Consider the following 26,055-nt stretch of genomic DNA (forward strand, 5'->3'; position numbering starts at 1 on the left):
CTGGTCTGTAAGTTTCCCAAAGATTTGCCTGTTCTTACCAGTAAAAGCCCTCCTCCAGCCCACTTCAAAGTACTTCTTCAGAAACAGTTGCTCACATTTGTGTAACACACTGTAGCTTACAACTTTACTTCATATATTGAGATAACATGGTTTTCTTTGGAAAGAAAGATAACTTATAAAATACTGATAATAAGGAATCTTCATGTGACAAAGGATGCTCAGTACAAAAGACAGAAAAAATTTGTAAGGGCCAGCCTTTTCTGGTTAAGTCCAAATCTCTACATGTAATCTCATTTAGGGCTTTAAAATTGCATTTTGAATATACTCACCATGGTGGGCAGGGGCACTGCTTATCTCTACCAGGCTGTTATCATACTGAACTGAATCTGCCCTCGGAAGATGGCCTTTCCTGACAGTAAAAGAAGAAAGAAACACACAAGTGAAAGTAGGCAAGTGGAAAAATGAAAAGCTAGCTTAACTCAAACATTTGGAAGTTCATTTTCTTCTCCATAAATGCCCTTTTTTCCCTTTATTTTTAATCAATTGATCATTTCTTATTTCATGTTGATCTTTCCTCTAGTCTGAAATTTTGTGCTTTATTAATTTTTCATTGCTACTCTAGACATTTTAATATTCATTCTGACAGATCAAGGTCTCTCTGTAATGTGTATGTTCATCCTCCACCATGCAAGACCTCAGTCCACATTCACCAAATCCTGTTAACTTGTTACCCATTGTTGCCATGTATTTTAATTCCTCTTTCCAAAATACAGGACAGTATCATTGTTAAAAATTATGCAAGGCTTGGGCCTCCCCCATAGGAGCAGTGCTATCTGCAGTGCAGGTTCGATTCCTGGCTGGCCAGGGAGATTCCTGCATGGGATATACCCACATGGTGCAGCAGACCTCTCCTGTCTCGCCCGCTGCTCCCCTCAGCAGTGTATTTCGTCAGTCTGCCTGTTCTGTTTCCTGCTCTGTCTCTGGTGAATTCTCTCACCTTCCCACGCCTCTGGCCTGTACAGGCGTTGTATAAGTAAATAAATCTTTAAAAAAAAAAAAAAAAAGAAAGGTATACAAGACTTGTTTTGATTTATTCTCATACTGGTTTTCTCTGATTTTCTTTCTTGCATCTCACATATGCAAAAGGATTTATTTCCTTTGGCCGAGATCTATCTGAGGGCAAATTCCCAAGTTTTGCTAATATAAAAGTATCTTCATTTTACTTTCAGTATTAAAAACATATTTTCATGAATACAGAAATCTGGGTTGATGGTTAATTTTTCTCAGCATATTGAAAATGTCATTGTGTTCTGTCTTGGTTTTGCTTGACCCACTTATAAATGAGCTATCAGTTTATTGTTGCAGCTTTGAAGATTTTCTCTCATTTTTTTCAAGCATTTTTTCAATTTTCTCTTTGAGATTGGTATTCTACAATTCTATTAGATTGTGCTCATATGTAATTTATTTTTATTCATCCTGCTTGAAATTCGTTGACATTCTGGAATCTGTGGAGGACTATTACAGTTCTGAGAAAGGTCGCAGCCATTACTTTTTCAAATACTGCCTCTACCCTATTCTTTCTTTTCTGGAACTCCAACTAACATGTTAGACATTCACAAGTATTTTTTTTTTTTTTTACTTTGCTTGATCTCTCTTTAATATTTTCCACTTATTGGGCCTCCCCTGGTGGTGCAGTGGTTGAGTGCTGGGCTGCGAAGCTGCCCGCAGCCTCTGCAGCGCCAGTTCGATCCCCGGCCACCAGCAAGGGTCCCACATGGTGCGCAGACCTCTCCTGCCGCAACGGTTGCTCCCCTCAGCAGTGTATTTCGTCAGTCTGCCTGTTCTGTTCCCCGCTCTGGCTCTGGTGAATTCTCTCACCCTCCCATGCTTCTGACTGTACCCAGTGCTTGTATAAATAAATAAATAAATCTTTAAAAATATATTTTCCACTTATTTTTCTCTCAGAATTACCTCCTAGGCAGTTTTGTCTTGTCTATTTTCCAATTCATTAATTCTGTCTTAAAATGTTATTGTTATATTTATATATATATATTTATATTGTCATTGTTATATTTCATATGTTGGAGTTCTGTTTTGGTCTTTATAACACCTCATTTTAAGGATCCCAATTTTTGATACATATATATCTTATATTACATGTCTACTTCTCCCAACAAGTAGATTTTGAATATATGACTCTCTTATTGGTTATTGCTGCAGGTTCTAGTTCATGATGCTTCTTTTATGTTTGGATTGCTTTTTTTTAAAGATTTGTTTATTTATCCAAGAACTGGGGTACAGGTCAAAGGTGTGGAGGGTGAGAAGATTCACCAGAGACAGAGTGGGAAACAGAACAGACATATCTACTGAAATACACTGCTGAGGGGAGCAGTGGGCGAGTCAGGAGAGATCTACTGCACCATGTGGGTATCTCCCTGGTGGGGGGATCGAATTTGTGCTGCACTGGCTACGGACAGCTTCATAGGTTGTGTCTTAACCCCTTGCACCACCAGGGAGGCCCGGCAATTGTTTTATTAATTGAGAGATGCTTTTTTAAGGTATGGAATAAATGTGATTCAAGAATTAATGTGCATTTGCCTCTGTCAACCACATCAGGGCCATTCCAGCCTGAATGATTTGACATTTTTAGGGGATCCCCCCCTCTCCATCACCTGCAAAGTCAAGATGTAAATCCACAAAATATGCATGGAAAATCATAAAAGGTGACTGGAGGCTTCTTTTGTCTTTGCTCAACACCACTTTGTGTTTTTATATACACTTTTTCTTCTGTATCTAGAGATTCTACCAAAAAGGTATTATGTAGCCAGGCAGTTCAGACTATAAAAATTAGTAAATTCTCAGGTCTACAGAGAAAATGTGTCTTAGGAGTTCTGTTTTCTGAAACGTTGTGGCATCGAATGCCTAAGGGGTATCATATGGGTTAGAAAGTGGTTTCATTTTGGGAGCTTCCCTGGTGGTGCATGGGGCTAAGTCACAACCATAAAGCTGTCTGCAGCCACTGCAGCACGAGTTCAATCCCAGGCCAGGGAGGTGACCCATTGTCTCACCCACTGCCCACCTCAGCAGTGTATTTCAGTACATTGGCCTGTTCTGTTCCCCACTCTGTCTCTGGTGAATCCTCTCACCACCCCCGCATCTCTGGCCTACACCCCAGCTCTTCTATGCATAAACAAATAAATCTTTTTTTAAAAAAAAAAAAGTTGTTTCATTTTTGGACAGCCACAGCACTATGAAAGTTCTGTAGATTTAAAAAAATCACTCTTAATTCCCAGTTTTAGATTTCCCAGTTATTAGATTTCCTAGTAAATCCTTTGGTCTTTATATAGGACATATAATTCTGGCTCTCTAACTTACAAACACATGGTAGAATTGCATTACCTGACACCTCATGTACTTGAAAGGGATATTCAACTCATTCTGGCCAATGGATTGTGTTAGAAGGGATGTCTGTCTGAGACATATGGTTTAAATTTAGTTATGAGATCCTCCAGAGCCTTCTTTTTCCTTCGGCACAACCACCATTTAAGTCACTAAACTATTAGGGTTAATAGTCATTGCAATTGAACCTAGCATATCCTGGCTGATATCACAAAAAGTACTTTTTATCCAATTAGTAACAAATAAAATTTATATCTTTCCAAGCTAGAACTATAGTGATTAAAGAGGGACTTAGTCATTTGGTATTCTCCACAGCATATCAGACTAGCAAAATATTTACAAGGCTAGAAAAAGAAGGATAGATTATTATTCAGTATGTTTCCAAACAACTTAAAGACAAGAGTAAACCTAATTTCAAAGATGGGTGCTCTGGTTATCCACCAGTCAACATAAACATGGTGGATTAAAACAATTTCTCTCTGATTTTCTGTGGTTTGGCAGCTGGGCATTTTTTTTTTTTTTTTTTTTTTTTTTTTTGCTAAGGGTTTCTGTGGTTGCAGAAAACTGGAAGCTCAGTCTGCAACTATAATCCATGATCAACTACAGATTCAACTGAGCTGGATGTTTGGGGCGGTTTGCTGACTGGCAGTAGTTATGAATCACATGGGGTTTGCTCTCTGTGTTATTTAGGTTTCTCACAACACGGTGGCTGGTTCTGTGAGAGACTATCCCAATTATGGGAGGCAATGTGGAAGCTGCCAGGTCATAAAAACGTTATACCCGTAAATGGAATTTAAGGTATATTAAATTTCCACAATATGCTATGGTCAATCAGTCATAATACCTGCCCATTATTCAAGAATTTAAAGAAAACAAAAACTACCTGTTGATGTAAGTGAGTGGAAAGGTCACATTGCAGAGAACATGTGTAATGAAATATGTTGCATGGCCGTCTTTGAAAAATACAATCTACCTGTATTTATATTTTCACATGTGAAATAATCAGATGCTAAAATTATCAGATAAAACATTAAGTTAAATATTTTGGAATAAAACATAATGCCACCTATTTTATAAGAACAATCTTTCTCTAATTCTTAGTTACTCTATTCAGAAATGAGGATTTTATGAAAACGGCTTTATATAGATGTTACCTTTCTTAGAGAGTGAACTTCTCATGTTCATTGCATCTCTTTTATGATGACCCTTAGCTTCATTTTGCTTTTTTACAAGTATCTGATAGTATAGTGTGAATTGAGTAAATATTTAAGTAATAATGAGTTATGATGCCAGGTAATTCTTAAAGTTAAGTTCTATATTCACTTATTTTCACAAATTTCAGAAAAATCTAAGGACCAAAATTAATAAATGAAAGGAAACTTCAATGAATAGCACTGCTTCATATAAATAATTTTTCCTTTTATCACTCTGAGTTTCTACTTTTCACAAATTGACTGTTTGTCTATCTAAGATAATTTGTCTATCTTATATCACTACTGTATTTTTTGGTAGATACTAACACTACAAACGTATTTACATTTAACAGCTATAAAGTATAGTCCATCTCACAGAAATGCTAGTAAAAATCCTCTGATGACTGTGTTGATGAGAACTATTTTATTTCAGGTCCCTTTCTGGTTCTTCTTCTTGGCTTATGAGGTTTTCATCTCATTCCCAATTTGCAAGTTACATTTTTCAACAAAAGAATTCCAGAACCTAAAATGCAGAAGAACTTAGCCCCAGGCCAGATCTAAAGTGCGCCACAAATTCCAAGAAAATTCAGTCCTGGAGTATAAGTAACAGTTTAGATTTTACAGGACATACAGAGTAGGCAAATCTTTTTATCAATAACCCTACTATTGTATTCTTAGTTTAGTACAATGCCTAGCATGTAGTAGACACCAAGAGGTGACCTGGATGATAATCATAAGTCTTAATGTACCCATATTATATACATTGTTTCTTTTCTTTCACACTTAAAATATATTTTAAATAGACCCAGCCAAAACATTTAGGTGTTTTGGACATGATTATAAATGTAAGTGGATGTTACTAATTTAGAGAACTTAAGGTAATTGATGATGATGACAACAACGAAGGAAAAAAGACTGCTTAGTATCCTTTCAAAAATGAGTTGTTAATTTAATAACAAAAATTGTATTAGAGAGGTAACTCTATTAAATAGAAAGCCCTATCTGCAAAAATATCTAGATCTAAAGAGTACATTAATTATTTAGTAGAATAACTTTATGCATTGCCTTTTCTTTTCAAAAGCATGTTTCTATATGGTTTACCTGCAAAGGAAGTACAGGGCTCCAATGATAAGTGTTGCCAGAACAACCAACGCCACGAATGCTGCAAATAGGTCACTTTTACTTTGGATGCTGGAGCTTGGGAGAAAAATCTCTTCACAACGGGCTCCTGTATAATTTTCAATGCATCTATAGAATAAAATTTTAGATAAAGAATTGCATTCTTTGTTCCACTAATATAGAAAGCAAAAGATCTCTTGTTGGTATGAAGAAAAAAAGAAGATAAATTTTCAGATTGTAAACAGGTAATAGGAATGTTTCCTTATAATACCCCAGAGCTACAATTAATGACAAAACAAATTAGCACATGCAGTCTAATCTATGCTATTTTACTTTTCCAGGTTTCTGATTGTTTAAAGACTCCAGATAAACTACAGAATATTCAGTTCTTTTATCTTCTAGATTTTCAAGGATGTAGTTACATACACAACTCAATTTTATCTGGTGTAAATGTAGGTCTAAATGTATTTTTCCGGGGCCTCCCCAGTGGCACAGCGGGTTGAGCTCAGTGCTGTGAAGCTGTCTGCAGCCTCTGCAGTGTGGGTTCGATACCCGGCCGGCCAGGGAGAGTCCCACATGGCGCAGCAGACCTCTCCTGCCTCGCCTGCTGTATTTCGTCAGTCTGCCTGTTCTGCTCCCTGCTCTGTCTCTGGTGAATCCTCTCATCCTCCTGCGCCTCTGGCCTGTACTCCAGCTCTTGTATAAAAGTAAATAAATCTTTAAAAAATAAATAAATAAATGTATTTTTCCTCAATATTGAAAACTGATTGTTCCAAGCCTATTTATTGTTTTCTTCCCTACTGTTTCCCTCCTTAAACATATGTTAAATTAGTGTAAGTAATGGCATTTCATTCTATAATATTGATGCTTTACATACATATATTTGGTAACACCAATTTACCAAAAATAGAGACACTGATTCTAATAAATTGATTCTCTGCATGTATTTCCAGCTTAGGCAGTACTTAGAAATTTAATTTCTGTTTCTCCCACTTTAGACTAACAATGATAGGGCCTACAAAATTACATGTGAACATTGTTACATTACTAACAAAGCTTTGACAACTAATGTGATACATTACTAAAGCAGTATACAAATAAATATGAGAAAAGAACATCAAGATATAGACCAAAGGAACAATTTTACTTAAATGAGCATATGAAAGATGTTTTCGGAGCCTCAGTCCTACCCATTGTGAGGCCAGTGCCATTGTCTATAGCTTCCACTGGGGTGTCAGTTTGAGCAAAGAAACAGTTTGGGTGAGGAGACTCAGAAAAGAAAAGTAAGAATAGAATATGAGTGGTATGGGCCTCCCCGGTGGCGCAGCACATTGAGTGCAGTGCTGTGAAGCTGTCCTCAGCCTCTACGGTGCAGGTTCAATCCTGGCCAGCCGGAGAGATACACAAATGGCGCGGCAGACCTCTCCTGTTTCACCCACTGCTCCCCTCAGCAGTGTATTTCAGTCTGCCTGTTCTGTTCTCCGCTCTGACTCTGGTGAATCCTCTCACCCTCCGGCACTTCTGGCCTGTACCCCAGTTCTTGTATAAATAAATAAATCTTAAAAATATATATATTTATTTTAAAAAAGAATGAGTGATAAACAAAAATGCAAGTTAAAATATTTTGGAAAAGTAAATAACCTAAGGTTATTGAAATAAATACTTATTTCCCCACAGATTAAATACTTAGTAAATCTGAGGAGAAAAAAAAAAATAATTGGGCCTCCCTGGTGGCACAAGGGTTAAACACAGCACTGTGAAGCTATCTGCAGCCACTGCAGCACGAGTTCGATCCATCCCGCCAGCCAGGGAGCTACCCACTTGGCACAGCAGACCTCTCCTGTCTCGACCGCTGCTCCCCTCAGCAGTGTATTTCAGTAGATCCACCTGTTCTGTTCCCCACTCTGGTGAATTCCCTCACACCCTCCTCCACACCTCTGGCCTATACCCCCAGTTCTTGTATGCATAAATAAATAAATCTTTTAAAAATGAAAAGAAAAGAATTTGTTACTTTCTCCTCTCATCCCACATCCTACTACCCAAAGGGGAATAAACACCTGCATGCATGCATGTACACAAATATGCACACACATGCACACACCCTGAAAGTCAACACAGACACTGCTGTGAAGAGTCATACATACGTCATCACAAAACAAAGAAGGAATGGGGAATACCATACATTAAAAAGACAAATTAAGAAAAAAGCTCAAATTTAGTTCACAAAGTATGTCTAAAATGACAAAAGAAAGAAAATTTTTAGAAATAAAATTCAATAAATAACAATTAAACTTCTAAATGATTTTAAAGAACAGATTTTGTTACTTGAGAAAATTCCTGTTAAATTTGTATACAACTCTCAGGTTTTGAAATAATGTTAAAATGGGTTCAGTTTCCATTCTGGAAAAGATAACTAGAACCTTAAAGAAACAACTCCTAAAATGAGACAGCATAATCTTCTTGAAAACAAAGATTATCTTTTTTAACACCTTTAAATTCATTTATCAAAATTTTAAAAGGCTGTTCATGTTTAGGTAAGATTGAACTTCAAGGAAGAAGATGACAAACTAGTTAATATAACTAAAATTAGGGTTTGGGTGAATGATAACTATTCTGAGTTGGAAGGAGCCCAAGAAATGGTATAAACGTGGATTAGATTGGAACATAAACAAATGGCCTGACCAGGAAACCAATCAACAATCAAGTGTCCTTCTGTTGTCTTAGAACAGCGTAAAGTAAAAAACTGGTAGTATATTTAAATAATGCAGTCAAAATATAATAAGTCTTGTTATTTTTTAACTAGTCAAATCAGAATTTAAGGAAAGGCAAAGAGAGATTGAAATATTATTTTCTTATTCCAACAGTAGACATGGTTAACCTAAAAGTGAATTTTAAATTTTTAGATATGTATCATACGTTAAGTGTATATAAGAATTCTACTTTCAAAAGTCCAGATCATTTGTGAAAATGTCATGACCTCAGTTATAACACAAATATCAAATTTCAGGCAAACACAGTCAATTCCTTTAAGGGAAAAGAAAGGTGAATTATGATCTAAACAAACAATGGGTAGTATTAGTCGTAGCAAAGCAGAGAGGTGAGGCATTGCACCCACATTTTATGGAAAACTATGTGGCCTCCAGTCTTTATGTAATTCTTGTTAATTGATTTCTGAATCTTACCTCCACATAAACTCCCAAACAGCAAATAGTTGTGCCACCTAAAGAGATGAATACCAACTACCAAGGATTCCACATCTGGAATTAAAAGATGAACACTAGAACAGATGGAAATGTGCAAACAGGAGGGACAATCCAAATCTCAGAATCCATGCCATATGCATTGGTTCCTAGCTGAATAACACTAGTGACCTGTCCCTTTTCCCAGAAACTATTTTTAGTACATTGGACATGCAATAAACTTATTAGAATTCAAGGTCTTTAGCATGAATAAAACAACCAAATTCTCAATCATGCAGACAGACACTGTGCTAAAATAAACTGGTTTCTGAGGCCTACTCTCCAGTGCTATAGGACACAGCACAGCCCCCAAACTAGGCCACATGAGGCCCTATCTTCCAGCAAACAACCCAGACACCAATGGTGAGTGGCTCAGGCCCACCTACCAGCATTGCAGGACTTGGCGCAGGCCACAGAGTAGGCCGTGAAAGGCCCTACCTGTCACCACAGATGTCATCTGATGCGTGGCCCCAGCCCTAAGTGAGGGGTGCAGCCACACCAAGCAGAAGCAAACCTATAGCAGAGAGGACTTGAAAACAATGAGGAGACAAAAAATAAGACAATGAATGGCCACAGAAGTCTTAAAGGGAATACTACACCACAGGAAGAGAACAAATCTCTGGAACCCAACCACAAAGATATTCCTCCTGCCCTCCCTGAGTGAGCAGGAACAAGGCGCCCAGGCAGGGAAGCGGGATTCAAAAGGCGCCATTCCCGCGCCACTGATCTGGGCTACAGCCCGCGTCCTGGAACTGAGGGCTTTGGAACTGAGACCCGGGGCACGAAATTAGGGGCGTGGGTTCCCCACGACGGTGGGGCACAAGGCAGACACAGCACCCCAAAGCCGTTGAGGTGTACCCTACCATCCCCGCTCTGCTCCCTGTCCCACGGGGTGGAAAATCAGCTCCCCAAGGACTCTAGGAGAGATCTCTGACGCCACCTAGCGACTTGAAGCCAGCAGAGGCTCCTGAAGGAGCTAGTGGCCAGCTGGGCCCCTTCCGAACAAGTAGTCTGAGCCCACAGGGAGAGCGAGCACCCACAGCCAGGGCAGACCAGGCGCGCAAAGAGTGTGCCTGAGACCAGACGCGCAGGGAGTGTGTCCCACATCACCATTTTAGAACAGGGACATTTCTTCAGTAAAGACTACCTGCAGAAGGCTTCCTCAGGAGCCAGAGGTGAGCGGGGGAAGTTCGCCCACACCAGACCCCCTCTGGCCTGCAGTCCAAGCCCAGAGGGGGAGCAGGAACCCACCGCCGGGGCAGACCAGGCGCACAGGGGAGTGTGTCCCCACATCGGCATTTTAGAACAGGGACCTTTCTCCAGTAAAGACTGCTTGAAACTGACAGATGACTCCTGGAGGAACCAGAGGGGAGCAGAGAAGCCCACCCAAGATGCCGGCCAGTCCCAACAACACAGTGTCCCAACGCATACGGCAAATTAGAAAACAGACAGTAGGGAGGAGAAGAACCACACGCAACCTAGCAACTCTCCAGAGAAAAAGCACACCACAAAAAGAAAACCAGCCCCCAGATTGCAACGACAATAACTTGGAAGAATTTCTGAGCCTTCCAGAAAGAGAATTTAAAATTGCCGTGATTAAAAAACTGACAGAAGTCATAAAGAAAAACAATGATAAGGGAAAAATAATCAACGATCAGAAGAATGCAATTGAGTCCCTAGAGAGGGAAAACAATGGTCAGAAGAAAGAAATTGAGTCCCTAAAGAGGGAAGTAAAAGAAATGCAGGAGATCAAAGAATTAATGGAAGAACTAAAGAATTCTGGGAAAAGCAATGAAAGCAGAATAGATGAAATGGAAGAACGAATAAGTAATCTTGAAGACACAGAAATAAAAAGAACCAAAACAGAAAAGGAGAGAGAAGTACGAAGGAAAAAGAACGAGGAAAGACTTCGGGAACTATCTGACTCCATGAGGAAAGGAAATATAAGAGTTATAGGAATACCAGAAGGAGAGGAGAGAGATGTAGGAACAGAGAAAATATTCAAAGAGATAATTGAAGAGAACTTCCCAAATGTGAAGAAGGAGCTGAAAATTGATATACAAGAAGCAAGAAGAACACCAAACTTCCACGACGAAAGGAAAAATACAGCAAGACACATAATAGTAAAGCTCCCAAGAATCCAGGACAAGGAAAAAATAATGAAGCTGGCAAGAGGGAAGAAACAGATAACATTCAAAGGAAAACCAATCAGGCTGACATCAGACTTCTCTGAAGAAACACTACGGGCAAGGAGAGAGTGGAGGGACATAGTCAACAGACTCCAAGAAAACAGATGCCAACCAAGAATACTCTATCCCGCAAAGCTCTCCTTCCTCTTTGAAGAAAGAATATGGACCTTCCCAGACAAACAGAAACTCCGGAATTTCATTGCAACTAAACCCCCACTCCAAAAAATACTACAAGGAGTCCTAAAGCCAGAACCTCAGAGGGACGAATAACAATGAAAGAAGGCCAAAAAAAAAAAAAGTTATTAAAAGAATAAATAAATAAAATCAAAGGAAAGACAAACATAATGGCAAATACAGATGTTAACATATCAATATTAACTCTAAATGTAAATGGACTAAACTCTTCAATAAAAAGACACAGAGTTGCAGCCTGGATTAAGAAACAAAACCCAACCTTTTGCTGTCTCCAGGAAACACATTTAGCTACAAAAGATAAAAATAGGCTCAAAGTTAAAGGATGGAAAACAATCCTACAAGCAAATGGACCAAAAAAGAAAGCAGGAACAGCTATACTTATATCAGATAAAACAGATTTCAAACTCAAAAAGATAAAAAGAGACCCCAATGGTCACTACATTATGATCAAGGGGACAATACTTCAAGAAGAAATAACACTTATTAACATATACTCACCAAACGAAGGAGCACCAAAATATATCAGACAACTGTTGTCCTCTCTGAAAAAAGACATCAGAGAAAACACATACGTAGTGGGAGACTTCAACACACCACTATCAACAATGGATAGATCAACAAGACAAAAAATAAGTAAAGAAACCAAAGCTCTAAATAAGGACCTAGAGCAATTGGGCTTAACAGACATCTATAGAACACTAAACCCCAAAAAAACGGAGTACACATTTTTCTCAAGCGCACACGGATCATTCTCCAGGATCGATCACATACTGGGGCACAAGACAAACATCAACAGATACACCAAGATTGAAATCATATCAACCATCTTTTCTGACCATGAAGGCATCAAACTAGAAATAAAGCATACAAAGAAGGCAAGGAACTTTCCTACCTCATGGAGATTAAAAACCACACTACTGGAAGACCATTGGACTAATGAGGAGATCAAAGAAGAAATTAAAAAATTTTTTGAATTGAATGACAAGGAGGATACCAATATCCTAAATGTATGGGATGCAGCAAAAGCAGTAATAAGAGGAAAATATATAGCAATAGAAGCTCACATCAAGAAACAAGAAAGAACGCAAAGAAACAACCTAATCTCGAAGCTCAAAGATCTAGAAAAAGAACAACAAAAAAACCCCAAAACCAGTAGAAAAAAGAAATAATAAAAACCAAAGCAGAAATAAATGAAATTGAAACTAAAAAAACAATCCAAAAGATCAATGAAACCAAGAGCTGGTTCTTTGAAAAAATCAATAAAATAGACAAACCCCTAGCCAGGCTCACAAAGGAAAAGAGGGAGAAAGCACAAATAAACAGGATCATCAATGAAAGAGGAGAAATCACAACGGACACAGCAGAAATCAAAAGAATAATCAGTAACTACTATGAACAGTTATATGGAAACAAGTTTAACAATCTAGAGGAGATGGACAAATTCCTACAACTCTACAATCACCCAAAGCTAGATAAAGAAGAAACAGAACACCTAAACAGACCAATTACAATTAGCGAAATTGAAATGGTAATCAAAAACCTCCCCAAAAACAAAAGCCCAGGACCTGATGGATTTACAAATGAATTCTACCAAACATTCAGAAACGAATTAGTGCCTATCCTTCACAAACTGTTCCAAAAAATTGAGAAGGAAGGGACAATACCAAACACGTTCTATGAAGCCAACATTACACTAATACCAAAACTGAACAAGGACAACACAAAAAAGGAAAACTACAGGCCAATCTCCTTAATGAACACTGATGCAAAAATCCTCAACAAAATTTTAGCTATCAGAATCCAACAATGTATCCATAAGATAATTCACCACAACCAAGTAGGATTCATTCCAGGGACACAAGGATGGTTTAACATCCGAAAATCAATCAACGTTATCCAACACATCAACAAAAAGAAATATAAAAACCATATGATAATATCAATAGATGCTGAGAAAGCTTTCGACAAAGTGCAACACCCATTCATGATAAAAGCCCTTGAAATTCTTGGGATACAAGGAACATACCTCAACATCATAAAGGCCATCTATGACAAGCCAACAGCCAGTATCATTCTCAATGGTGAAAAGCTGAAAGCAATTCCATTAAGATCTGGAACAAGACAAGGATGTCCACTCTCACCACTGCTTTTCAATATAATACTGGAAGTCCTAGCCAGGGCAATAAGACAAGAGAAAGACATCCAAGGAATCCAAATAGGAAAAGAAGAAGTCAAACTGTCACTATTTGCAGACGATATGATATTATACATAGAGAACCCCAAAAACTCCACAGAAAAGCTAATTCAACTCATCAATCAGTTCAGTAAAGTGGCAGGATACAAAATCAACACGCAAAAGTCAGTAGCCTTCCTATACACAAACAATAAATCTGAAGAAGAAGAAATCAAAAAAACCATCCCTTTTGTTATTGAAACAAAAAAAATCAAATATTTGGGAATAAATCTAACAAAAGAGGTAAAGGACCTATACAAAGAAAACTATAAAACACTGTTAAAAGAAATAGAAGAAGACACAAAGAAATGGAGAGACATCCCCTGCTCATGGATTGGAAGAATAAACATTATTAAAATGGCCATCCTTCCAAAAGCAATATACAGATTCAATGCTATTCCAATCAAAATTTCAATGTCATTCTTCAAAGAAATAGAACAATTATTGATGAAATTCATATGGAATCACAAAAAAACCCCAAATAGCCAAAGCTCTCCTGAAAAAAAAAGAAGGGAATGGAGGCATCACACTCCCAGACTTCAAACTATACTACAAAGCCATAATCATCAAAACTGCATGGTATTGGAACAAGAACAGACATACAGACCAATGGAATCGAACAGAAAATCCAGAAATAAACCCACAGATTTATGGTCAACTAATCTTTGACAAAGGAGCAAAGAATATGCATTGGAGCAAAGAAAGTTTGTTCAATAAATGGTGCTGCGAAAACTGGGTCGCTACATGCAAAAGAATGAAGCTTGACCACTACCTCACACCATACACAAAAATCAACTCAAAATGGATTAAAGAACTAGACATAAGACCTGAAACCATAAAATATATAGAAGGAAATACAGGCAAAACACTACGTGATTTGCACATCAAAGACATCTTTACAGACACATCACCCAAAGCAGTGATAGTGAAGGCAAAGATAAACAGCTGGGACTACATCAAATTATAGAGCTTTTGCACAGCAAAAGAGACAATAACAAAAACAAAGAGAAACCCCACCGACTGGGAGAACATTTTTGCACCCAACACTAATGATAAAGGACTGATCACAAAAATCTGCAAAGAGCTGATGAGACTCAACAACAACAAAGAAAATAATCCAGTCAAAAAATGGGCAGAAGAGCTAAAAAGAAACTTCTCTGAAGAGGAAATGCAAATGGCCAACAGGCATATGAAAAAATGTTCAACATCACTTGTCATCAGGGAAATGCAAATCAAAACTACCATGAGATACCATCTTACACCAGTGAGAATGGCACATATTAAAAAAACTAGCAACAACAAATGTTGGCGAGGGTGTGGAGAAAAAGGAACTCTTCTGCACTGTTGGTGGGAGTGCAAACTGGTCCAACCACTGTGGAAAGCTGTGTGGAGATTTCTGGACCTACTAAACATAGAGCTTCCATATGATCCAGCAATTCCACTCCTAGATATTTACCCAAAGGACACAGAAACATCAATTCCAAAGAACACCTGCACCCCTATGTTTATAGCAGCACTGTTTACAATAGCTAAGCTTTGGAAACAACCCAAATGCCCAAAAATAGATGACTGGATCAAGAAGATGTGGTACATATATACCATGGAATATTACTCAGCATTCAAAAAAGATAAACACATGCAATTTGCAGCAACATGGATGGCGCTGGAAGGGATCATGCTCAGCGAAATAAGCCAAAAAGAAAAAGAAAAATACCGGATGGTCTCACTCATAGCAGGAATCTAGAAAACTTAAATAAGGGACCAGGAAAATGAATAACTATAAGAAAGTGAAAATCAAAATCAACAAAAAACTATGAACCAGAGACACTTTTAGGGGGGCGGGGGCGGGGGCGGGCGGGGAGGGATTGGGGTCAGAATGGGGGGGCTGCAATTGTATGGGGAATATAACAATAAAATTTACAAAAAAAAAAAAAAGATATTCCTCCTATCAGAAAGAGAGCTCAAGCTTGCTATCATAAAGACATTAAAAAAATACAGAAAAAGACACAGAGAAGTTGATCAGGGAGAAGTTGATTCAAATAACCGAATGTCCTAAGAAACAAAATTAACATAAAGATTAAAAAAGATAATACAAGTAAGAAAATAACAGAGTTGCAGGATGAAAGAGATTAATAGAGGAAATGAAAAATACTATAAAGATCTATAGAAGAATAAACCAAATGAAAAGTGAATCCCTGAACTTGAAGATGCAAAGAAGCTAGTAGAAAAAGAAAAAGAAACAAAGAAACAATGTTAAAAATAAAAGAATCACTTTGTGAACTATCTGACTCCACCAGGAATGACAATATAAGAATAATGAGTATCCAGGATGATGAGGAGACACAGAAAATAACAAAGGGCATATTTAAAGAAATAACAGAAGAAAACTTCCCAAACATGGAAAAGGAAATAAGTATATAAATCCAGAAAGTTAAAAAAAAAAAAAACCACCGAAGTACATAAACAATATGAAACCTAGCCAAGATATGTATTAGTGAATATCCAAAGAATTCAAGACAAAGTAAGAATATTGAAGCTAGCAAGTGGAAGAAACAGATAATGGATAAAGGAACCCATATCAATCTAGCATTGAACTTCTCAGAAGAAACAGTGCAGGCAAGTAGACAATGAAAAGATCTAATCAAAAAAAGGATAAAAACTGCCAGGTAAGAACTATCCTGCAAAGCTCTTTTTTAGATATGAAGGAGAAATAAAGTCCATTAAAGACAAACAAAAATTAAAGGAGTTTACAAATACTAGACACCCCCCCCAATAAAAATATTGAAAGGAACTCTAGTATCTAAATCAAAATGAGGAACATACACAATGAGCTTAAAAAAAAAAAAAGAAAAAAAAAAGAAACAGATACAACTGCAAAGTTAAGGACAAAATGGCAGCAAAAGATTTTCATTTATCAATAATCACACTAAATGCTAATGAACTAAGTCCAACAATTGAAAGACACAGAGTATCTAGTTGGATTAGGAAACAGAATCCAACTTTCTGTTGTCTCCAGGAGATGCACCTGATCTTGAAAGATAAACACAGACTCAAGGTAAAGGTCTAGAAAATAATTCTACAGACCAATGGGACTAAAGAAAGGCAGGGACAGCAGTACTTAACTTCAGACATAATAGACTGCCAATTTAAAAGGTAACAAGAAACAGGGATGGACAGTACATAATGATTAAGTGAATGACACACATTAAGGCCATAATACTCATCAATATATACTCACCAAATGAAAGAGAACAAAATTATATTAGGAAACTACTATCAACTCAGAAAATAAGCAGAGGAAAAACAAATTTTTGGTAGGAAATTTCAACACCTGCTTTCAGTAGTGCACAAATCAATGGAACAAAAGTGAATAGGGACAAACAAAGAATTAGACAAAATGGATCTAATAAACATCTATAGAATGCCCCAAAAAGTAGATTATACTTTTTTTCTCAAGTTCAAGTTCATATGTAACAATCTCCTGGACTGACCACTAATTGGGCCACAAATCAAGTATCATCAAATTCATAAAGACTGAAATCATTTCAAGTATCATCTTGGACGAAAAGGCATCAAACTAGAAACCAACTACAAAAAGAAAGTGGGGAAACTCTCTAATACATGGACACACACTACAGAAAGACCACTGGGTCAACAAGGAAATCAAAGAAATAAAAAAAAATCAAGACAAATGATGTGGGACAGAGGAAAAGCAGTACTAAGAGCAATATAGGCTTACATCAAGAAACAGGAAACAGGGCCTCCCTGGTGGTGCAGGGATTAAAGTCTTAGCACTATCAAGCTATCACCAGCCACTGTGGCATGAGTTTGATACCCAACTAGGTAGCTAACCCACATGGAGCAGCAGACCTCTCCTGTCTCACCCGCTGCTCCCCTCAGCAATAGATTTCAGTGAATCTGCCTGTTCTGCTCCCCACTGTCTCTGATGAATCCTCTTACCCCTTCCGCCCCCCACACACACACTTCTGGCCTAGACCCTAGTTCTTGTATGCATAAATAAATAAAAATAAATCCTAAAAGAAGAAACAAGAAAGAATAAAGAAGCTGGTGGAGGGGGGAATAGATATTTTATAAAGGAAAACCTATTAGGCTATCATCAGACTTTCTAGAAGAAACACTGCAGGCAAGAAGAGAATGGAGTGAGAGAGTCAAAAAACTCTAAAACAAAAAATGCCAGTCAAGAATATTTTATCCTGTAAAACTCTCCTTCTGCTATGAGGGATAAACAAAGACCTTCTCAGACAAATAAAATCTTCAGAAATTCACTACTACTAACCCCCCTTTTCAATAATATTACAAGAAGCCTTAAAGTCTTAACCAATAGAGAAATGAACATGAAGAACTGAACAAGGTATCGAATAGAACCACAAAATAATGAATGAAAGGCCACATATCGATAATCACTCTAAAAGTTAATGGACTGAACTCACCAATAAACAGAGTGTAGCATGCTCAATCAGAAAAGAGAATCCAACCTTCTGCTGCCTCCAAAAAACACACTTAAGCTCTAAAGATAAACATATATTGAAAGTAAAGGGTTGGGAAACAATCCTACAAGAAAATGGCCTCCCAAATAAGGCAGGGACAGCCATATTATATCAGATAAAACAAACTTCCAGCCAAAAAAAAGGATGACAAGAGGCATGGATGCATGGAAGCACACTATATAATGATCAAGGGGACCATAGACCAGGAGGACATAATATATCCTCACCAAGTGAGGGAGCACCAAAACACATTAGATAATCACTATCACTGCTGAAAAAAAATACATTGGAGAAAACACACATGTGGTAGACGACTTCAACATTCCACTCTCACCAATGGACATCTGTAGGGGCAGGAAGGCCACTGAGCAGGTTTTCTGTTCCGGCAGAAGGGTAAAGGAAAGTCTTGGAGCCGTCGGTGGTTTCTCAGGCTTTTATTGAGCTTTACATGCATTGCAGCCACTAGGTACACGGCACGCAGGGGGCCGGGGGCCAGGAGGCTGGAAGGCCTCCAAGCCCCCAGCAAGTCTTCACTCTGGGGCTTCTTTCGCCCCTTCTCTCTCCTGCTTCTTTCTTGCTTCTGCTTCTCTTGATGACTATCTTAAAATACTCCTCCCATGGCCCACAGTGGTAAATAAGACTGTTTGCTACAACATAACAACTGCGGGTGCCCTGCTGCACCTCCCCCTGCAGTGACCCTTAGGGCTAATGGCTTGCGCCACGGTCCCTAGGTCCGGCTGGGCAACCAGCGTGCAGGGGGAGAACAGCAAAACCCCCTGAAGATATACCTGCTGCACCTCCTCCTGCAGTGACCTCTAGGAATCCCTAGGTCCAGCAGGGCAACCAGCGCGCAGGAGGAGAACAGCAAAAACCGCCTGAAGACATAGATAAGACGGAAGCCTGTTGAAAGATAACGACCACCAGGGGCCACTACAGGAATGCTGTCCCCACGGAAACTTATCTCACCTTCTCTAGACCCACAAACTTTATTCTAATACAACTGTCTCTCTAAAATCTTTTCTCTTTCTCTGTTTAAAAGGTCATTGGTTTGACGATTAAAAAAGAACATACGAAATCTAATAACTAGGCTGATTCAAATGAAACGTTACTAAACTCTGTGTATTAATAGAACTGCTAGCTTAATAATTTCTCTGTTGTATACTAAGCCTTGTTAGTATTAATCTAAATGATAAAAATATTACATTGTGAAAAGTAAAATTCACCCGTGTTAATTAATAGTAATAGTGAGTAGTTAAAACAAAAAGTAATCATATAAAACAAAAAGAAAAATTAATAGCCTAACTACTTAGGAATGCGCCTGGGTCCAGATGTAAATCACTGCCCTGTCAATGATAAGCTAAACCTATAAGCAAGCTGATTTCTTCACTGATGTTCGCCATTCCTATGCTTTTAGAAAACATATATATACTGGTCACCAACTCAAATAAAATTACACTCAGATTTTCACTCTTGAAGTGTGTCTGTTTGTCATTTCTTTAACCGAATCCCTGACCACCCTGAGCAGTCTCTCAACCCTGAGACGGCCTCATCGTTCACTGCTGTGCTGGTCCGTGGCAGTGCCCCATCAGGCAGGGCAATCCTGATGGTGGGAGGGCAGAAAAGCCTGAAAACCAAACCATTTACCCTACAACATCTATTACTGAGAGAGAAAATAGACAAAGACACAATAGCACTAAACTAAGAGCTAGACCACATGGGACACACATGTGGTCATCTAAGGGACACCGCACCCTCAAAAAATCAAATACACATTTTCCTTAAGCACACATGGACCACTCTCCAGGAACAAATGGGTCACAAGACAAACATCAACAAATACATGAAGACTGAAATGTACCAAATATCTTCTCTGAAAATAAAGGTATCAAACTAGAGTCAAATACAAAAAGAAATCAAGTAGACAACCCTCCACCCTCCCCCATTGTGTGGAGAATGAACAAGCTATAGAAAGACCAGTGGATTAATTAGGAAATGAAAGAAGAAATTAAAAAATACCTTGAAACAAATAATAACAAGGACACAACCTTTCAGAACATATGGGACACAGCAAAAGCAGTGATAAGAGGAAAGTATACAGCAACACAGGCCCACATCAAGAAATAAGAAAGAACCAAAAAACCAACCTAATCTCCTATCTTGAAAAACTTGAAAAAGAACAACAAAACAAAACCCAAAAGCCAGTAGAAGAAAGGAAATAATAAAAATTCAGAGGAGAGCTAAATACAGATGGCCAACAGGCACATGACATAATCTTTATCATCACTTATCATCAGGGAAATACAAATCAAAACCACGATGAGATGCCACCTCACACCAGTGAGAATGGCCCATATCAAAAAGATCAGAAAGAACAACTTGTATGGAGAGCAGCATGGAGATTTCTCAATAGATTAAAAATGGATCTATACCATATGACCCAGCGATCCCACAACTAGGCATCTAGCCAAATAAAACAAAAACACTAATTTTAAAGGAAACTTGCACAATTATATTTTACTGCAGCACTGTTTATAATAGCCAAGCTATGGAAACAACCTAAAATGAGTGGATTAAGAAGATATGGTGTATATACGCAATGGAATACACTACTCAGCAATCAAAAAAGATAAACTCATGTAATTTGCAGCAACATTATTCCAAGTGAAATAATCTAGAAAGAGAAGGGTAACTACTGGATGATGTCATATGTGGAATATGGCGAAAATAAAAAAGGGGTCAGAGAAAGGCAAACTTTAAAACCAACCCTTGAGAGGTGACCATGGATCTGAGGCATCCAGGGAGGCAGGAGAGAAAGTAAGAGGGGAGAGAATGGGGCAGTGGGGAGAGCGCAATGGGCTATGTAGAGGACTGTGGGTGCTTTGGTGATGGAAGTGCTACTATGACCATACATGAGGGGCAAAATCCCAAACTGTCAAAACAACTGTAAAAACACTGATACTTCAATTATGAAAAAAAAAAAGAAAAACTGTTTCTGGCCTCCATTCTCATGCCTGTTGGCTCTGTGACCCTGGGCAAGTCATTTAATTCTCTATGACTGTAAAGTCAAAACTAACTGTATCATCTGCTTCAGTAATCACATAGGGCTAATCACATAGGGCTTCAGTGTCTGAAAGTGCTTTGAACATTGAAACACACAATATAAGTGAAACTTTAGAAAGACCATATTTATATCTACTATTGATTTAGAAAAACTATAACCAGAAATGATTAAGAACATGCTATCCATAAATGTGTTCCTAGCTAGTGCCAGAAGTGTGACATCACTAAACATTTATTAGTCTTTACTAGTATACAGAGATACTTTCTAATAGTCACCTTGAAAAAAAAGTTGCTGCTAATGTCACATGGTATCAGCATGCTTGAAAACCAATAATCAATACACTTTAAATGTGTAAGTATAACCTAAGTTCAGTTAAAAAGCCAAATCTCTAAAGTTCAAGATTCACCATTAAGTAGGTAATTCATGGCCTCCCTAGTGGCACAGCAGTTGAGCGCTGGTTCGATTCCCGGCTGCTCCCTGGCCACCAGAGGAGGGTCCCACATGGTGCGCAGACCTCTCTAGCCGCCCACTGCTCCCCTCAGCAGTGTACTTCGGTCCTTCTGCCTGCTCTGCTCCCTGCTCTGGCTCTGGTGAATTCTCTCACCCTCCCGCGCTTCTGACTGTACCCAGTGCTTGTATAAATAAATTAATTTAAAAAAGTAGGTAATTCATTTGCTGAAATGTACTACATATTATATCTGCATATAAATGGAAAAACACCACATAGAAAATAATCCATTTCTCCTTATATATAGTGTTTTGTGGTTTTATTGGAAAAGATTACAATTTTTATCTTAAGTAAATCACTGAAAGTTTGAAATATTTTATTTACTGAAACAAGTTAAAGCACGATGGATAAAGGAAACCTGTAAATAAGGATGACAGAAAGCAGCAGCAGTGTTGAACACAGTGGCCATGCTCCTCTTGTGAAGATTTGTTTGGGGAGAGATATCCACAGAATTCTGCTTAGTTCATTAGAGTACTTAGGCAAAATTTTTTGATTTAGAATTTTTCTTAATGTTATGTTCCACATGAATAAAATTCCACAAGTCTCTGTTCTCCTGATTTTAACTACCTCAAATAAATACTGTTTAAGGAGGAAATCTAATATGGTTCTACAAAATATAGTACCCTATTTTTTTAAATTATCAAGGAGAAAAATACATATTTTTCAGTCTGTCATGTTATATTTGTTTATACATAAGAACAATGTATATCAGTTTCTCTTTTAAATAATAATTTCAGAGATAGCGGAGTTGGGCAGCAGAAGTGTGCTCACCCATAAGTAATCGTTTCATTGAGTACAAACTATGTTTAAAATTTAAAATAATAATAATAATAATAATGGGTATTAGATTTATACTAATGAGTTTTAAGATTTATCCACTTGAACACATTTCCACTACTCTCATTTTGGTAAAACTTTAAAGGTTCATCAAGACTATAAACCAGAAACACCAGAAAAGATGGCTCTTAAACCATGACACTTTTCTAAATGGATGATCTTCGTGCTGGCATCTTACCTTCCCAGGCTTCAGGTTTCAACAACCTTCTAATGCAGGGAAAATCTCATGCCCCAAATTGGAATAAGACAAAGAGAAGTCAGCATCAGTTCACTTCCTGACAAAAGAAGTTAAGTATTAGATCTCAGCAAAAGGTATAGTTGTCACTTTGTATGGTATTCCTATGTTGAAAATGAAATATGACCTATGAAAATTGGAATATTATTCATCTGTCTTCCAAAAGAAGCCATGGATGGTAAGGACACTAGTCTAAAAGATAACCAAAATTGAGAAGCAAGTGCATAATTTGATATAACCTCATTGTGCAAAAAATAGAGAAGAAAGGAACATGAAAGTAGGGTGTACACAGTTTTTCGCAGGCACTCTGCCTCCTGGAACAGCAATGAGCTAACCTGAGTCAGTTCTGAAGAGCAGATCCTATTCTCGGACAAGTGACACAACTCGGTGAGACAAACTGAGGAAGAAGACAAGTAGACCTCAGAGAACGGGTACGTCTCCGTTATTTCATGGGCATATCTTGCCATGTTAGGCATGGCATGCAATCTGGAAAAATGTGAGGTTTTAAGATTTATCCTCTTCATCTTTGTTTAAAGCATGGTGAGGTCAAGAAAATCATGCCAGTTGTTTCTACCAATACTAATGAACAATCTTTATCATAAGTAAGCTTCTAAAAATGAAAAGTGCTTAAAAGATACATAGCTAAACAGAGCAGCTGTATTATGTATTTGCAATTCTATTATGAGCTTCAAGGCTATTATTTCCTTTCTGTAAAGATATTTTAAAGGTCATCTAAATCCTATGCTTTATTAGTAAAGCATATGGTACAGTGCCAAAAGGCAATGTAAAGAAGACTTTATTTTTATTAATATCACAGTAGAATATTTGAACTTTTTTCCTTGAACTACAACATTCTACTAAATTTAGAGAAGAGACAGAAATCTTATGTAAAAATAGTGCAAAGAACCAGCTTATCATAACTAACTGAATTAAGTAAACTTTTAAAATGTCTGTTGTTAGTAAGACTCAAAAAACCCACACAATTTTTTTGGAAAGCGAGTTTAGTTAAACATAGAGTAAGGTTCAGCAAAATTGCTACAGACACAAGTATAGTATAATTAAATGCAGCAACACACCAATACACCAAATGTAGAAGTACAAGAAATGTTAGCTTTCTTACAACTTGTAAGAAAGATCAATTTCAAGTGATCCTCAATCTCAATTATTTGCTTTCATATATTTAGCCTTTAATAATAATATGTTATGTTCCTAAATTCCTCTCTAATAGAATTTAGTCTATATCACCCTGACAACTGATTTCCAACTATTAACTATGGGATAGCCGCAGACAGGACTGAGCTTATCTCAGCAACAGCAGCAGGGACTTTCTTTGGTCTGAGCTCATAGCTGTGTGGGCAGATGTTTCTTAAGAATGGAAGAACTCAAGAAAACCTGGAGGAGGGCAGAGCAACATGGCGGCGAGGAGACGCTGCGAGTAAGATCTCCCATTAAAAAAAGTTAATAGGGAGGAAAAGTGGCAGGTCCCAGTGGGAACTGGGACACGGAAGATAAACGGACGACTCCAGCAAACTACCCGAAGAAGAAAGTGGCCATAAAAGAGGACCAGAAGGGAGGAAAGCGCAGAACCCTGCTCCCCTCCCCACAGAGTCGGCACTCTCCGACCCACAAAGAGGAGAAAAAAGAAACAAACTAAAACGACCAACAAGAACAAACTACGGGGCCTCCCCGGTGGCGCAGCGGTTGAGCGCTGGGTTGCGAAGCTGCCCGCGGCCTCTGCGGCGCCAGTTCGATCCCCGGCTGCTCCCCGGCCACCGGAGGAGGGTCCCACATGGCGCGCAGACCTCTCCTGCCGCCCGCTGCTCCCCTCAGCAGTGTACTTCAGTCCTTCTGCCTGCTCTGCTCCCCGCTCTGGCTCTGGTGAATTCTCTCACCCTCCCGCGCTTCTAACTGTACCCAGTGCTTGCATAAAAAACAAACAAACAAACAAACAAATAAATAAAAAACATGCCTTAATAAAAAAAATTTAAAAAAAAAAAAAAAAGCACAAACTACGCAGCAAGCGGGACTGTGAGTGGAAAGGAACTATTTCAGCCACCACACCCCGTGAACGGGAGCTGTGGAGAACCCTGCAGGATTCGCCACACGGCAGTGAGGGAATGGCTCCGGGCGCCATTAGAGAACAAAGAGACTCTGGAGACCCGCACACAGCCCTGGGCCTGCCGGTAAGCTTGCGTGGAAAAGCAGAGCACTTGAAAAGCAAACGCGGATCGGGATCACGGCTGCCCAGGTCCCCGCACCTGCGACCTAGGCTTGCGGGGAGACGCGCCGGGGCCCTCACTGAGGTGAAAGTCCCTCACTGAGTAATCAGAAGCCAGGCGCCCGGACACGGGAGCGGGGTGCAAAAGGCGCCATTGCTGCAGCCACTAAACTGGGCTACAGCCCATGTCCTGGACCTGAGGGCTTTGGAACTGAGACCCGGGGCACGAAATTCGGGGCATGGGTCCTCCACATCGGTGGGGCACAAGGCAGACACAGCACCCCAAAGCCGTTGAAGTTTTCCCTACCATTCCCGCTCTGTTCCCTGTCCCACGGGGTGAAGAAAAAAAGCCCCCCACGGACTAGGAGAGATCTCTGGCGCCACCTAGCGACCAGAAAAAAAGTCACTAACACCCCATAGAACAGGGACCTTTCTTGACACCTGCAGAAGGCTCCTGGAGGAAGCCGTGGCCAGCTGGGAAGTTAGCCCACCCCAGGCCCCTTCAGACCTGCAGTCTGAGCCCACAGGGGGAGCAGGCACCCACAGCCAGGGCAGACCGGGCGCGCAGAGGAGTGTGCCTGAGACCAGACGCGCAGGGAGTGCGTCCTTCATCGCCATTTTAGAACAGGGATATTTCTTCAGGAAAGACTGCATGCAGAAGGCTCCCTCAGGAGCCAGAGGTGAGCGGGGAAGCTCGCCCATGCCAGACCCTTCTGGCCTACAGTCCAAACCCAGAGAGGGGGCAGGAACCCATGGCCGAGGCAGACCAAGCATACAGGGGTATGTGTCCCCACATCGGCATTTTAGAACAGGGACCTTTCTTCAGTAAAGACTGCCTGAAACTTACAGATGGCTCCCGGAGGAGCCAGAGGGGAGCAGAGAAGCTCACCCAAGATGCCGGCCAGTCCCAGCAACACAGTGTCCCAACGCATACGGCAAATTAGAAAACAGACAGTAGGGAGTAGAAGAACCACGCAACCTAACAACTCCTCAGGAAAAAAGCACACCACAAAAAGAAAACCACCCCCCAGATTGCAACGACAGTAATTTGGAAGAACTTCTAAGCCTTCCAGAAAGAGAATTTAAAATTGCCATGATGAAAAAAATGACAGAATTCATAA

The 26,055-nt window shown here is 39.1% G+C and overlaps 1 protein-coding gene across 1 annotated transcript in view; it reads right to left on the reverse strand.

Annotated features, from left to right (window-relative positions):
• Positions 1 to 294: 294 nt before the first annotated feature.
• The window catches only part of NRG4 (neuregulin 4), a gene marked incomplete at both ends in the record, with an annotated part of 77,777 nt that continues 52,016 nt past the window's right edge, over positions 295 to 26,055 (reverse strand). Inside the window, 2 exons of the mRNA XM_084240116.1 lie at positions 295 to 409; positions 5,694 to 5,840. Of these exons, the coding sequence (XP_084096242.1) occupies positions 295 to 409; positions 5,694 to 5,840 (262 nt within the window). The remainder of the gene's footprint in view (positions 410 to 5,693; positions 5,841 to 26,055) is intronic.

Source organism: Talpa europaea (genome assembly GCF_964194135.1).
Source record: "Talpa europaea genome assembly, chromosome: 8".
Taxonomy (NCBI): domain Eukaryota; kingdom Metazoa; phylum Chordata; class Mammalia; order Eulipotyphla; family Talpidae; genus Talpa; species Talpa europaea.